The 16,548-nt window shown below is 43.7% G+C and overlaps 1 protein-coding gene across 5 annotated transcripts in view; it reads left to right on the top strand.

Annotated features, from left to right (window-relative positions):
* The window catches only part of MAPRE2 (microtubule associated protein RP/EB family member 2), a 151,143-nt gene that overhangs the window by 113,936 nt on the left and 20,659 nt on the right, over positions 1-16,548 (top strand). For all 5 annotated transcript variants that reach the window (XM_026496174.4, XM_057313143.1, XM_044382940.3 and 2 more), the window contains one exon: positions 2,503-2,716. In XM_026496174.4, coding sequence (XP_026351959.1) covers positions 2,503-2,716 — 214 coding nt within the window. The remainder of the gene's footprint in view (positions 1-2,502; positions 2,717-16,548) is intronic.

The following is a 16,548-nucleotide window of genomic DNA, read 5'->3' as shown; positions in this document are numbered from 1 at the left end:
GCTAAACTGTACATATTTTTTTTTAAAGATTTTATTTGTTTATTTGACAGAAAGAGACAGCCAGCGAGAGGGGGAACACAAGCAGGGGGAGTGGGAGAGGAAGAAGCAGGGTCCCAGCAGAGCAAGGAGCCTGATGAAGGGCTCGATCCCAGAACGCCGGGATCACGCCCTGAGCCGAAGGCAGACGCTTAACGACTGAGCCACCCAGGCGCCCCTAAACTGTACATATTTTTAATGAAATTGGTATCTTTCTAAATCAAAGCATTCTTATCAAAATGTTAAAATCTTGGCAGCTTGTTTTCTCAGAATTTTTATTTCTAAAGACCTACCTCTAACAGCTCAACGTTTTGGAGTCTTTTTAACTTTGTCCTTTGCTGTGGTTAATGTCCAATTAGCTCCTTCCATATGTATTGGAAACCAGAGCTACATAGATTCTCCTGACTTATTAACAGTATTACTTCTCTATACATTTCTATATCCTTTCTCTAGACATGCTCCTAGATCAAAAAGAAAAACTCATAAATAGCTATGCAACAAATTTAGGGAGCTCTATATCTCTGTGGAAGCGTATACAGAGAGAGTGGATGAGCCATTGTTAAGAACACTGAAGATAAAATTCCAGTGCAGGGAGATTGACCTTGATCACCTTTGTTGGCCTCTCCAGCTTAATATGCTACGATTCCACTCAAGGGTCCTTGGAGAGGCAGTGGTCCCTGTGCATGTTTGTCAGAGCGTAACAGCAGGTGCTTGTCACCCCAGATTTTGAACTTATGCCCCCAGAACTTCCGTTTTGGTAGGGAATGTGAAATCAAGTCAACAGAAGTAAGTGCCTGCTTGGTGCAGTTAAGGTAGTACCATTATCTAAAACTGGTTCTAAAGGTTCACACCTGGCAGAAAACGAAATATAGTAGCAATGTTAATTAAAGGGCCTTATTCCCTAAGAAGGCACTTCAAAATCATTATTGGCATAAACAAAAGCTGTAAACCAGAAAACATGAACATATTTAGCACACTAAAAAGTCAACTATTAAGTGCATGTGTGGAAAGAATTCTTCGGTGTGGGCGGATTTCACTGAAGTTTGGTAGGAGAGAGAGTTCCGCACCCAAGTCTCCCTCGCTGAAGAGTCTTCACAAAAAATGTGGTCCCCTCCCAAAGTTTGTTTCTCTTTATTTTGCTCTGTACTTGAGTTCTTTTCAGTTTTAGCTTCATTAAAACATTTTTTAAAAATTCGTTGCTAATGATTTAATGGGTGGCCTAAAATGCTTCAGTTGTTCTTTCCTTCAAGTGGTTGTTGATATTTGAGGTCATTCTCTGTTTTTAAGTGGTCCTGATGATCCATTTTAGGATATCAGTGGTATCCAGCTCCTGAGGTGACAAAGCCTTGCTGAGATTCTATGGCTTCTGGTCATATTATCGCACAGTGAAGCTGTGTACTTGGAACGCTGGGTTTGTGTCTGAATTGTGTACCTGTGATTGGACTCACCCCCCAGCTTTGTAGCTCTCGTGGCCTACATTCAGCTGGGATTCCCACTCAGAAATGAGGAAGTCGGAACCTGGTAATGGCACATTTGCATAACTATGTTCTTTTTTTCCATTTTCCTTCAAAAATAGCTGCCCGCTGAAATAAAGCTATTCAGTCACCCCACGTTTCTTCCTGTCATAATTCTGAACGTTCCTGTATGACCTCTAAAGGGAGTACCTGTTGGCTGTCTAGGTTGCCAGTAGAAAGAGTTACTCCATGAAAAGTGAAATCTGTCTCAGAAGTTGAGGTGAATATAGTGCAGAATGCTCTCAGGGACTCCCCTAATCAGACCCCATTTCTGTCCGTCTGCTCTCCCCTGGCACGTTAGCTGTGCTCCTGTGCAGCCCATCTCACGACCCTGAGATCATGATCTGAGCCAAAATCAGGAGTCGGATGCTTAACCACCTGAGCCACCCAGGGGCCCCACAGGCAGTTGTTTTTAATGCTTGAATCTTTGTATTTACGGTGTAAAAACAAAACAACAACAAACAGGGAAGTTTATTTTGCTTCATACGAACCACCAGATAAATGTATGTTTAGCGTTGATTTGAGTCTTATTCACACTCTCCGGTAGCTGTTATCCTTACAGGAGTTCATTCCACCACCACCGGAGCAAGTGTTAGAGAGAAATTGGGAAAATCCATCAGTCTTGAAACAGCAACATCCCTGGCCCATTTTTGCAGGGAGATGCTTGAGTGATTCCATGCGTTGTGAAGAGGATCAGCCCCTCTTGACAGCTAAGGGCGTTCCTTGTTCCGTCTCATCCATTCAGGAGCACGAAATAATTCCAAAGAACACCTACAGCATTTTAGTTTCACTTTAATACAGTGGGGAAAAAAGGAGAATTCTAGAATATAGCCAGCCAAGAAGCTGTGGGGAGACCAGTAGTCCGTAATTGTGGAAATAGTTACAGGGAACCCTTCGGTTGTGTTAAATTCGTACAGACGGGGTCATGCCTCCTGGTGATTTTATATTGCAGGTGATCCCAGTGGAGAAGCTGGTGAAAGGGCGTTTCCAGGACAACCTGGATTTCATTCAGTGGTTTAAGAAATTCTATGATGCCAACTACGACGGGAAGGAGTATGATCCTGTAGAAGCACGGCAAGGGCAAGACGCAATCCCTCCCCCCGACCCCGGCGAACAGATCTTCAACCTGCCAAAAAAGTCTCACCACGCAAACTCCCCCACCGCAGGTACCGAACAGTGAGATCCGACAGTTGCTTTCCTTTTGGGAAATGGCTCCGGTTCACCTGTGCTCTCCTGTGTTTGGTTGATTCTTCCCAGCAGTCAGTCTCTGTGCCTCTGGGTGATTTTTATTGTTGCCTATTTGACCACATTATCTTCCCAGCAGTGCCTTATCTGTAATAAGTCTAATGTTCATGATTTAAACTAGTAAAAAGGCAGAGTTAGTCACTTTTTATCATTCAAGCTGTGCGTTAAGATAATACTCTAGGGATCGATTTCATATTCTTGGTATGCTTTTCTGAAAAATATCAAGTCTGTTTAGATTTCAACTGGAATATTTTTACTGCTTAATTGCTGGCTCTGCAAACCAGAGCATGAACCAATTTATACTTTTAAATATGAATAATCTATAATCTTGCAAAGGAAACTTATGAAATATGCATCTTATCTCCTGTAGAGCCAGTGCCAAATTTTATGTGAAAATATTCAGCAAGACCTCATTTTATCCAGCTTGGTTCAAAAGTGAAGTCATTGGGAATGAATACCTAGAACTTTTAAAAAAAACCTTTGAAAGTTTTGTGAATAAAACCTTTCAAAAATATAAACATCTTTCCATAAAAAAAGAGACTTGATCGAGCAGGAGGGCATTCTCGTACATCTGAGGTCATTAGTACACAGGTTGCGGTACTGGACGGTTAAGCGATGAAATCCTCAGAAGCTACTTGTTCCATCCTAAAAACCAGTGTTCACGCTTGTTAAATCGGTAACATTAATTTTGTAAATAATACAAATTCCTTATTTATGCCCACCCTCCAATCAGAATGAGTAAGAGGTGGCTAGACGAATACTAATACTGAACAATACAGGCGTATTGTAGAGGCTAGAGGGGTCCCTCTGTGAGGCTTCCATAGATCCGTGTCACTGAGGCTGGACATGAGCCCTCAGTGGGAAGGGGAGGGAGACTGGCTTGAGGGACTCTAACATTTCATGTTTGGGCAGAAAAGGAAGGGTTTGTACAAGAGCCAGGAAGATGCCAGAAAGAGTAAAGGAAATGAAGGAACGACATGTCAAGGAAGCAGAAGGAAGGGAACAGAATATCTCAGTGTATGGAGGAGTCAAGTAGAATGAGGACTGGAAGAGCACATTGGATTTCTCAAGTTAGGGGTCACTCAGTGGAATGATGGGACCCAGAGTGGGTAGAGGAATTGGAGGAAGACGATTAAAATAGCTTAAAAAATCCAGCTTTGAAGCCATAGATTGAATGAGTTTATATAAAATAAACTAAGCTAAGCACAGATCTCTGGCAATACATACATACATACATTGAAGGAACCAGAGGGAAAAGAGGAAGCTGAGAAAAAGACATGAACATCAGGGGAAAAACTAGGAAAACTCAGCATCAGAGAATGAACAGTAGGAAATTTTGAGAAAGAGGGATCACCAGCAGTGCTGAATATTAATCATGGAGAGATCAAATAGGATGTAGCCTGAAAAGAGGCCAAAGATACCGGGCTCCCAGGAGGTGAGGAGTAATCCTCAAGAGAACTGGTCCATAAGACGCTGGGTGCATAAAATCTAGATTCCAGAGCCTGGACGAAGGCACGACCTTGCGAATGGTAAAGTCATGCAGTAAGAGTAGATTCCACCTTCACCAATTTCATCAGGAAAAAAGTTGAATTGTTGTGGGGAAAAGCTGACAGCCTCAAGAAGTGAGATTGGAAGGAGCATGCTGTTGTCCTCCATGTGTTTTCGTTTGCTTTTAGGACAAGGCACAGTGAGCAAGTTTGTAAGATGAGAGAAAGGTCCACGGAGAAGAAATAGTTGTTGATAGGAAAAAGGAGGGGAAATATGTGGAGCAGGACCCTTAAGCTGGAGGGAGAAAATGAGGTCAAGGGTGCTGGTACAAACTTAGAGAGGAAGGGGAATTTTATTTTTATTTTAACAAGTGCTGGGGAGAGGTTGGGTAAAATGCCACAAGGAGTCTGGGGAACAAAAATTTATGGCATTTCAAATTGGCCTTCAAGTTTGGTCAGAAACCTCGATCAGTGCAGTAGATGGGGGTGGAGAAGAAGAGTGGTGTGGGGGATTTGGTGGGCAGATGGAGTAGGAGGGCGTGGGTGGGAGGGGCGACTCAGGGTACCTGGCATTTCGCATCTTAGGGTCTTTTTCTAGAGCTCTTAATGATATACAGATTCATCTTAAAACTCAGCTGCCAAGTTTTTTCCCCCAAGTTTTTAGTAGTGAAATTAGGCCTCAGAAGTTTATGTGTGTTCCACAGTCACGACGTGTCCTTGGACTGGCACCACTGCTCCTGCTGCCCCAGCACCACTGCCCATGGTGCTGCCTTGGCCTTGTTTCCTAGCAGTTCCCCCACTGGTCCTTCACAGAAGCCGCAGAGAAACGCATGCTATTTTGGTAGAATGCCCGTGAACCTGAAACAGAAATATATTTCTTCCAGACCTTAACCTCTCAGGTGACAAAGCTCAGGAAACACATTGAAGTCAACAGGTAATAAATAGGGTTTCTAATGTTCCAGAAAGCAGTATAGTTCTTAAGACTCGTGTTCCTAATCCCTTGACCATGTGCGCCTCATTGGTCTCAATCAGGGAGAAAGGATATTTTCAAAAGTCAAGCCAGTCATACCCTTTTTAATAAAATAGGTTCTGTCTCTTGGATATTGTGGGATGGGAAAACTATACTGTGGAAAAAATTATAGCCAGGTATACATCACATATAGAACATTGTTTTAAAAGCTGTAATAGGTGAAAGGCTCCTATAAATACGTGAGACCTCATTTTTCTTGAAGTCAAGTCCAACTCGTGGGAATACAGCCAAGAAAATGTAAGCCAAAATGTCTTCCAAGAGTCAGACTAGGTGTTGTAAAATCTGTCTTATAAAATGTATAATTGTCACAAACATGGGGATATGGTTTCTCAGCACATAACTTATTAGGGCAAGGAGTACACTGATAGCAATAGGAAGTATAAGCATCAGTAAAGAAAGAGCCAAAAAACTTCAGAAAGCTTGCTAAACCGCCCAGCAGCCCGACTGCTTTATTACAGATAAATAGCTCCCTGCCTCTCCGTGTCCCTCAGGGTCGGTAGGACGCCAGCATGTACTCACTGATACACTCAGAGTTCCCTTCGAATTCTTAAGATCCTGTTCAATTTTCTGTTAATAATCATCTCCCCCATGAATGACTTACATTCTAAAGTGGGCTCCCTGCCTCTGGCCTGAAACCCTTTGGGGCCGTCCTCCTTATATACAAGTCCGATTTTGTCCGCGTGCTTGCTGCTGAGGTGAGGGTCAGCTCCCTGGGAGTTCTCGCATGTAGATCACAGTTATCGGACAGTGATGCCACGTCCATAACGTGCAGCAGTAATGTCCGTTCCGCCTCTGAGCCTTGCGATTTCTCAGCCATCTGCATTCATGGAAACAAGCTTTGGCTGGTATAATGGAAAGCAGGAGATCTTTATTTTTTCATTTTTGCTTTGGAATACTTGATTGATTTTTGCCGTGGATTTCCTTCTCCCCAAATATTTCCTTAGGCTAATATTAAAATTAACTTGCATGTCTTGACTGTAATACATTAAGAGCAATAAGGAGAAGCTCCAGAGAGGCGTGTGGCAAAAGGCCCACATTAGAGTGGAAATGTGATCACGGAATGGATCATCCGCCTGTTGATAATTAAGTACTGTCCAAATTGGCCAAAAAAAAAAGTGTTTTCACCATACAGACTTCCATAGCCATGCTCCGTGGGTGCTTTGCTTTTGTGTGAAATAGGTACACTCCACACACTCGGTGCTTTCTGCTGTCGTGAGAACGTGCTAGATGTTTCTGCCATTTCAGGACAGACACAGAACATCCTTCTGCAGCTTCAGAGAAGCCACAGAGCGCATTGGTGTCCGCGCGTAGTTGGGTAACTTACCTGCACTGTAACGAGGTTGGCAGAGGCAGGGGCTGCCGCGTACGGCGGAACGGCTGCTTGGCCAGCTGTTCTATCCGCGGTCTCAGGAATCGCATCTTGAACCGCTTTTGATCTACCAACGAGAGCACGCGCTAAATCAGATATTTTCATGATGATAGAGCTCTGTTAAGTGCGTCTCTCATCGTGAGTCATGATGTGTAAGTTTATTGCCATGAGCCTTATCTGCAACTCAAGATAGCCGTCAGGGTGGGGGTTCAGTTGTGAAGGGTGAGCACTTACTAAACTTAAAAGGAAATGTGAAGTTGCGGTTCCTATAGCAACCAAAGCATAGACACATTGCAAGTTCACATATATTAATGTATTTAAATCAAATTCTCATATACAAATATAGTGTGATGGATTTAGAGTTGCTATGGAAATTGAGTCTGTGCTTTCTCTTTTCCTTGGGGACTTGAGTGCTCCAGCCTTACAGTGAGATCAATAGAAACATTAGATGGTTTCAAAAAGGAAGCAACCTCAGAAGTATAATGGAATAAAGGATTTGAGCAATCATGCTTAAATCCCTAACTGTGGATACAAAGAAATCCTAACAGTATTTTTCCAAAACTATGAATATGTGAATACTCTCTCAGTTATCAGTAATTAGGGTTCTCTAAGGCTGTTTATAGGATCTTAACAAGGTGACCAGGTTTATTGGTTTATTTGTTGACTACCTGTAAATCTAAGTAAGCATTGCCTGTCACCTTTTTTGGGGAAAGAAGAGTTGTTTTTACTTTCCCAAAAAGTTTGTTCTGTTTTGTGTTTTTAGGAGAGGCAGTGAAATGTAGCAGTTTATAGTGATTTTGTCCTTGTTCTGATCTTGATTTTATGGCCCAGAATATGGAGTCTCTTAGCACCATGTGCGCTTGAAAAGACTGTGTATTCTGCAGTTGTCAGTTGCATAGTGTTAAAGAAATACCAGTTAGAGCAAGGCAGTGGGTAGTGTTACTCAGGTCCTCTATGTTTTTACTGATTTTTGTTTTTGTCTAGTTCCAACAATTGCTGTGAAGAGGGTGTTACGTTGATTGTGGTATTGTCTTTTCTCTCTTCAGTTCTCTCAATTTTTGTCTCCTGTATGTAGGACTCTGTTATTAGGTGCATACATATTTATGATTAAGTCATTTCTAGTGAATTGACCTTTATATTTTATGAGGTGTCCCCCTTGATCTTTGTTAAAACTCTTAGTCTTGAAGTCTATTTTATCTGATATTAAACAGCCATTCCACCTTTCTTATGCTTACTGTTTGCATGGTGTATCTTTCCCCATGATAAGCTAAATCTCTACCTATCTTTGACTTTATATTTGAAGTGTACCTCTTCTAAAAAGCATATAATTGGGTCTTGCATTTTTATTCATTCTCATAGTCTCTGGACATTGCAGTATCCAGTCCATTACAATTTAATGTAATTCTTGATTTGGCTGGATTTAGGTCTACCATATTGTCATTTGTTTTCTGCTTGTCCCTTCTGTTTTTTCTGTTTCTTTTCCCTTTTTTTTTTTTTTTTTAAGTAGGCTCCATGCCCAGTGTAGAGCCTGACACAGGCCTTGAACTCATGACCCTGAGATCAAGACCTGAACTGAGATCAGGAATCAGATCCTTAACTGACTGAGCCATCCAGGCGCCCCTGTTTCTCTTTTCCTGTTGTCTTCTGGATTTTCTAATGATTATTATTTTTTTCCAGTATTGTGGAAGAATTGACATATATCACTGTATGAGTTTAAGGAGTACAGCGTGATGGCTTGCTTTTATATGTATTGTGAAATGATTACCACAGTAGGTTCAGCCAACATCCATCTTCTCATATAGATACAATAAAAAGAAAACAAAAATCTCTCCTTGTGGTGAGAACTCTTAGGACCTACTCTCTTAACTACATTCCTACAGATCATACATCAGTGTTCACTGTAGTTGTCATGTTGTGCGTTGCATCCCTAGTACTTATCTTACAACTGCAAGTCTTACCTTTTGGCCACCTTCTTGCCGTACACCTCCCCCTGCTCTCTGCTTCTGGTAACCCCAAGTGCGATCTCTTTTTCTGAGTTTGGTTGGTTGGTTGGTTTTAGAGAGTCCGCATGTGAGATCATACGGTCTTTGTCTTTCTGTCTGGTTTATTTCACTTAGCGTAATGCCTTCAAGGTCCACCCATGTTGTTGCAAATGGTAGGATTTTGTTGTTTTTTTATGGCTGAAAAATATCCCTGTGTGTGTATGTGTGTCCCACAATTTATCCATCTATCCATCAATGGACATTTAGATTGTATCCGTGTTTCAGCTATTATAAATAATGCTGCTGTGAACATTTACTTACTTATTTGGATAAATAACCAGAAGTAGAATTGATGGATCATAGAGTAGTTCCATTTTTAATTTTTTGAGGATCCTCCTTACGGTCTTCTATAGTGGCTGCACCAATTTCCTTCCCTACCAGCAGTGCACAGGGTGCCCTTTTCTCCACATCCTCACCAGCATTTCTTCTTTCTTATCCTTTTAGTGATAGCCACTCTGATTGGCATAACGTGATACCTCACTGCGGTTTTAATTTACATTTCCCTAATGATTGCTCATATTCAGCATCTTCTCATATACCTGGTGGTCTTTCTTATATCTTTGAAGAAATGTCTGTTTTAGGCCCTTTGTCCGTTTTTTAAATTGAGGTGAGTTCCTTGCTTCTTTGCTGTTGAGTTGTAGGAGTTCTTTATGTATTTTGTGTGTAAATCTCTTGCCAGATACATGGTTTACAAATACTTTTCCCATTCTGTACGTTGTCTTTTCACTTTGTTGTTGGTTTCTTTTACTAAAGCAAAAACATTTTAGTTTGATATAGTCCAGCTTGTTTATTTTGTTGTTGTTGCTTTAGGTGCCACATCCATATTCTGTAATTGACAGCTATTGTACATTCCATCTTCATGTATTGCCTCCCTACCTGTATCTCTTTGCATTAATTTTTTTTAGTGGTTGCTCTAAGAAGTACAATGTATATCCTTATTTTTTCACAGTGTACTTAAAAATCATATTTTATCTCTTCATGTAAAATGTGGAACACTGGCAACCCTTCGTCCCACGGTCCTTTGTTGTAGCTGTCGTCTGCATTACAGCCACATGCATCCTAAATCCCGTGAGGCAATGTTAGAACTTGGGCATGAGGCTGGCATTGTTCCGGAAGTGGCTTTGGGCATTTCATCTGTGCTTAGTCTACATGGAAGTGTGCTGCGTGGATAAAATGCATGCTGGACTTAAAAAGCTTAGTGTCAGAAAAATGAATATAAAACCTCTAATAATTTTATTGATTATGTAGAAATCACAGCCTGTATATATCTCTGTATTTTGCACATATTCAAATTAATGTCCTTAAATTTTTTAATTGCATGATTAACATTATATTTCTATGAGGCAGTACTGTTCTAAGCAATCATATGTGTTTTAAAGAAAATAAAAGAAAAAAATAGAGGGTTTTTCCCCCAACCTTTTACCATTTCCTCTCTTCTTCAGTCATTCCTAAAGATCTGAGTTCCCTACTGATTTCATTTCTCTTCATACTGAAGAACTTGCTTTAACATTCCTTAGAGCAGGTCTAGTGGCAACCAATTCTTTTAGTTTCCTTTCTCCGTAAATGTCTTTATTTCACCTTCATTATTGAAAGTTCCCGTAGATAGAGAATCCCAGCTGATCCTCCTTTCTTCATGCGCTTCAGAGCTGTTGTGGCGGTGTCTGTGGCCTCCGGAGATAAGAAGTGCTTGGTCATTCTCATCATGCGTCCCCCATATGCAAGACGTTGTTTTTCTCCGGGTGCTCTCGGGAGTCTCTTTATCTTTGGTTTTCAGTAGTGTGACTGGGATGTGCCTGACCACGGTTCTCTTTGAATTTATCTTGTCTTGGAGTTTGTTAAGCTACTTAAATCTCTTACGTTGATGTATTTTACCATATTTGGGAGGTTTTCAACCATTATTTCAGGTATTTCTTCAGCCCCATTCTCTCTGTCCTCTCCTTCTGGGATGCCGTTTACCCATATGTCAGCGCTGCTGAACTTGTCCCACAGGTTCCTGAGGCTCTGTTCACTTTTTTCCAGCATTCTTTCTCTTCTTTAGATTGGGTGGGTTCTACTGATACATCTTGAGGTGTACCCTCTTTTTCCTCTGTCATCTCTCTTCGATTGAGCATTTTTAAAATTTCAACTTCTGCATGTTTTCAGTGGTAATTCACTTTCCTTCTTTCTCTGTTGATCTTGCCTACCTTTCACTGACTATGACCATACCTCCCTGCGCTGGTTATGAAAGCTGCTTTAAAGTTCTGCCACCATTCTGACCACCTCACGATTGGCATCTGTAGATTTTGTTTGAGAATGTGTCACATTTTCCTGGCTCTTTCTGTGTTGAGTAATTTTGGATTGTATCATAGACACTGTGATGTTTTGTTGGAGACATTGCAACTTTTGGTGTTTTGTTCCAAAGAGTGTTGATGTTTTTGATTTAACAGGGACTTAATTAGAGTCCAAGTAAAAAGTATTCAAGAAGTTACATTTCACTCAGAGGGTCCCAGCCTGGGCCTGGGCCTCTGCCGTCGTGCAGCACTTCCCTTTCCTCATTACTGACAAAACCTACGTCTTCACCTACCTTTTGAGAAAAGTCTGCCCTTTAAACACAAATGGTGCTCTCACCCCGAAGCCATTATTTATTCCAAGAAATGCATTTTCCCATGTCTGCCCTTCAGACCAGCCCAGCCCATGATGGCATTTGACATCTCAGAGCCTTAGGCCCAGGCATCCTTCTTGCCCCTTCATGGTCTCCCCTTCCCGCTGTGCTCCTGCTATTACCCGTCCTCACAGCCCCCCGTCAGCTGACCATATACTCTGCTGCCCACATACCTGCTCACTTCTTCAAGGATCAAATCTTTTAAGAGCTCATGTAATATCAACTCAAAACAAGGAAGAGGTGCCTTTTTACTAGTCTCGTAATTAGCTAGTGTTGTTTTCCAGTCGATGCTAGCATGTCTTATTACATGAACACGGTCTCTTTCACTCCATTCCTGCCCTGGGTCAGCGTTGCATCCCCTTGGTCTCCTGCGAGTAAGAAACCATCCCATCGCTAGGCCGCGTTCCGGGTAACGGCTGCTCGTGGGAAGGAGAAGCATACTGGTGGCTTTGTTCCTCCAGCTACACGTCTATCTTATGTACAGTATACAAGATGCACCACTGAGCATCTGGACACTTTTCTCCTCAAAGAATAACTGAAACTGCATTTTTCAACCTGTAATGATAAAACCACAGCATACAGTATAAACAGGGCTCGGCCTTGCCAGGTCACCGACTGTAAGTTTGGAATATTGAGAGGAGCAGAGACATGAAGAATTCAGGAGCTTCAGATAGCAATCTTCTGGCGGTATCTGAGGACGAGGCCGAGAACTTTCTTCCTAGGAGCAGCCATGCATTTTTCATTGCCATCTCAGTGTGTTTGCTTACTGAGACAGCATCTTTGACAGGTGATTTACTAATTCAGCGCACAAGTTTTAGTTATTTTGGCTTTTTGAAATCAAAATAAGACCTAGTTTTCCATAAAACTAGGATTTTTGAAAACTTCGAGATCAAAACCTATGACCATCCCCCCTGTTTTTGAGGTGGGGAAACTGCAACACAGGTTCAGTAACTTGCCAGGGTCACACACTAGAAATGGGGGACCCAGAGTTTGAAGTTTGACCCTGTGATTCCAGAGCCTACCCTCTTAAACCATTATATTGCCTCTGAAATATTGCGGATGTGGTCTTGCTTTATGTTCGTATCTCCTCCTCACACTATTCTGAACCACGGTAATTTCTCACAGACCACACTCAAATTAGCATACAGAGGACCTGAAAGGCTCCACAGGTTCCTGAAGGCTTGAAACGGAGCACACGCTGTTCAATTTTTTAAAATAGCAATAATTTTTAAAGTTTAAAAACAGTCTCATGCGTCCTTGCCGCGGGTTCTTCCTGAGCGGTCCTCTACCGTCTGTAAACTCATCAGCGCAGGAAACACTGAGCCACTGGTCCCAGAGCTCTTCTCAGCCCCGGAGCAGAAACGTGTAGGAAGCCCGGCCTACTGAGCCCCGGAGGAGTGGGATTGCTAATCTCAGATTTCTTAAACCTTTGATTCAACTCCTTCTCTGAGTAGGTGGTCTGGGTGGTTTCGGAGGGAAGAGGAAGCAGCCCCTCAGACAAAACAGGCACGTGTTTGGGCAGGCTGCCCCCCGCCCCCCACGGGGCCCTGCGGAGGAGGACCGACGGCCTCCCTTGTTGTCGCACCCGCAGCTGCGCAGCAGACCCTCCTGGCCCTGCCGCAAACAGCAGAGTCCTTCCGTAGCCAGCATCGGGTCACTTTCACCGCTCCCTGGGCGTGTCGAAATACTAATCGGTTTTGCACTAAATTCCGCAGGTTACTCTGATCATCCCTTCTCTCCAAAGGAAGAATAACTTGGTGTTTGGCTTCTTAACCTCACAGTAAAACTTGTGTGGCCTCAAAAGGCAATGACTTAGGATTTATTCTCCGTTTCCATAACCAGAATATCACCGGTCGCCCATGCACCTATTTTTCTTTCTTACCACTCTTTGTCATTTGGTGTGTTGGGCAGGAATAGAAAACAGTTTTGACTTTGAAGAATTTTCTGGACCCCCTTTGAATTGGGTGAACTAAACTATCAGCCAATTCTATCTTATTCTATCATTTTTTTCTCCGTTGCCTGACACATAGAAGGTTCTCATTTAGAATTTGTCGAATTGATTTAAATTGAATCACTGCGTGTCCATTTGGATCCAGGAAGATGTGGTCCTTAAGCTGATATATGGCTATTTTTATGTTCTCCCCAGTCATGCATCACCTGAGGAGCCCCTTGTATTATAGCTTAGGAAATAGCATGGTGCCCTACACAGCAGCTCAGAAAAAAAAATTTCTTAATTAGCAGTTCCTTTTTACTGGACTCGTTCTTTTTATGAAAGCTTTACTTGAATTCTCATTCATTCAGTCTCTCCACATGTATGTAAGGCACTTTAAGAGGTTCTGGAGATACATCATGATTCAAGGAAGTTACAGCCTGTGACAACACATGGCAATAAACAGTAGCAGTAAAGTGAGGTATGTGCTGTCGGAGTGTGTAGAAAGACACCCTGAGCTGGTCTTGCATGTTCTGGAAAGGCTTCTCGGGGAAAAGTGAGATTTGACTAAGACTTGCTGAATGAGTAGAAGTTAGCCAGGTCAAGAGTATGGACAAGAGCACTGCCAGCAGAAAGAGGAGAATGTTGACGTCAACAGAGACCATGCCGTATTGAGTAAAGTGCACGTTGTTCCGCGTGAATGTTGAGATTGTGAGGCTGCAGAGGTGAGCGGGGCCCTTGTATGAGCTGAGAGGTGGTATTCATGTTGTGTTGCTGCCAAACAGCCACTACACACTTAGCAGCTTAAAACCACACACACGTATTGTCTTCCACCTTCTGAAGTCCAGGCCCAGCTTAGCTGTGTTCTCTGCTTTAAGGCCCCGCAGGCAGTAATCCAGGTATCTGCCGGGGCTCTGGTCTAATCAGAGGCTTAACCGGGGAGAGCTCCCTTGGGCTGTGACCGTTTCTTAGAGGCCGCAAAACTAAGGCTTCAGTTTCTTGCTGGCCGCTGCTCTCAGTTCCCAAAGGCCACCTGCAGTTCCTCGCCACACGGGCTTTTCATTTTTAGCGTGCGTGCTTAGTACGTGGCAGCTTGCTTCTTCGAGGCCAGTAGGGGGATTCTCTCCAGCATGTATGCTAGCCAAAGAGCTCTGTAAAGTGCCATCATCATGAGAGCGACCTCCCCTCACCTTTGCTGTATTCTCTCAGAAGCCAGACACAGGTCCCACCCATACTCTAAGGAAAGGGACTGTACAAAGGTGGGAATACCATGAGGTGAAGCTCATTGCGGGGAGGGGGTCACCTTAGGTTCTGTTGGTCACAGAGATTTACACTTTAAAGGGGGCAGTCGAGAATAGTTAAAAAGTTTTAAGTACAAGTTTGCTCTTTAGTATAGAGAATCCATGGAGGGTGTAGAGTTACAATCCAGAAGACTAGCTAAGAGGCTATTACAACAGACCATTTGGGGAGGAGGTTGGCCTAAACAAAGGTCATGGGCCATGTGGGTTATGGAGACTTTAAGGAGATGGAGTCAATAAAACTTGACAATCGGATATGAGAAGTAAAGGAGAAGGGAAGCCAAGGATACGTGTCGCACACGTTTCTGGCTTAATGGTTGGTTGGTGGAAGCAGAGAGCCAGGGGCAGGAGCCAGTTGCAGGAGAGGAGAGGACTCCTTTGCAGCTCAGCCCTGGTTCTCACCCACCTGAGCTTCAACTGCTCCGTGGCCTCAGACCATGTCAATCTCTTCGCAGGGGAGTCTGAGTAAGATAGTGTTAATGGAGCACAGCGGACTGGCCACCATCAGAAAAACCACCCAAAACACTGGTCTTGACATTGGAGTCAGTAGGACTGGATCTGTACATTATGAAGTCATTGTGTTCCCCCCAAATAGCCATTGTAATCTATAAGCCTTCTGCTTAAAGGACTGCCATATGCCAGGAGCACAGGGTCCCGGTGGTGGGGAGGTCACAGTGGTGCCTGTGTGTTTTCACTCTTAATGGTCTGGATGGGTTAGTCGGGCTGCGGCAGCCACCAGCTTTTCTTATTGTTGCAGGAGACGGGCAAGGGGTGTTCCCCCTAAATTGTTGGGATTCTGATGTGATTGTTTTCATGGGAGTCAGGGATTCTTGCCATTTCTAGAGAGAAACTGCTCTGAGGACAATTTAAAAATGAGAATTTGAACTAAGATAGTGATTGGTTAGCACCTCACGTATTTCAAAGCACACTTAATCGTCTGCCAAGACACAGAGGTGTGAAAAGTCCGTTTATCACAAGAAATACACACACCACATACACACACGTTCAAACAACTATTCAAAGGTTAGATTTTTTAATACTTGAGCCATTTGAAAAGGAGTTCTTTCGTGCATTTTTTCCCCACTATGAAAAATTCTCTGAAACCATAGTGACTCAAGCAGAGCCTGGAAAATACTGGAGAATCACATGATGGCTAAAAATAAGCACATCATCTCCAGCAGGGACAGTAACCAGGGCAGAAGGAACTCGGTTTTGTGAATGCTCACACTGGCTGGACGTGCTCGGGCTCTCTTGCCCATCACAGGGGCAGGCTTTGTGACCCCTGGCTGGGGAAGGGGAGCCCCCAGGCCCTGGAGCTCTCAGTGCTGGGCCAGCCGCCCCTTCCCCAGGCCCCTGACTTCTGGTGTCACTCACTCGCATGCTGTCCCAGGGCAGAGCCAGTTATCAGACTGTGCAGTGACCCTTGAGTAGTGAATTGGGAGGGACACGGGCTGACTCATAGCTCTTGTCACTGCCTACTTTCCTTCAGCCCTCGCCCTGGAATCAGTAGCAGATGCTATCGATCCCAGAATGTCTTCTTGTTACTGTTCATGTGGCAAAATGTCAGTGGTATAAAATGGCAGACGTTTGGTGCCTGTTTTAGAGGGTACATGATAGGGTTGTCTACCCTGGAGCATTGTCAGTGATTTACCAAAAAGAAAACTCGTCCTGAGGACTCACACTCACACCCGGGAGACTCCGGGCGGCAGCTCGTCAGTGGCCACTGTTCTCCGCACCGCCGGCAACCATGGGGCTCCTCTGCTCCGGGCCCTGCCACCGCTTCCCTCTGCCCTCTTCCATCAGAAGGAAAGCGCATGCCCTACACCCGGCCTCTCGGGCCCTGGTGATCTGCACCCCCCCCCCCCCGGGCTCACCGTGCTCCGGCATCCCCCCTGGCTCCGGAACAGCTGAAGCAGGGCCTTTGCCTGGCCAGCTCTGCTCCTGGTGTCCAGAAGG

The sequence above is a fragment of the Ursus arctos genome, unplaced genomic scaffold, assembly GCF_023065955.2.
Source record: "Ursus arctos isolate Adak ecotype North America unplaced genomic scaffold, UrsArc2.0 scaffold_17, whole genome shotgun sequence".
NCBI classification, from domain to species: domain Eukaryota; kingdom Metazoa; phylum Chordata; class Mammalia; order Carnivora; family Ursidae; genus Ursus; species Ursus arctos.
The sequence above is the reverse complement of the archived record's forward strand: the minus strand, read 5'-3'. Positions and strand labels throughout refer to the sequence as shown.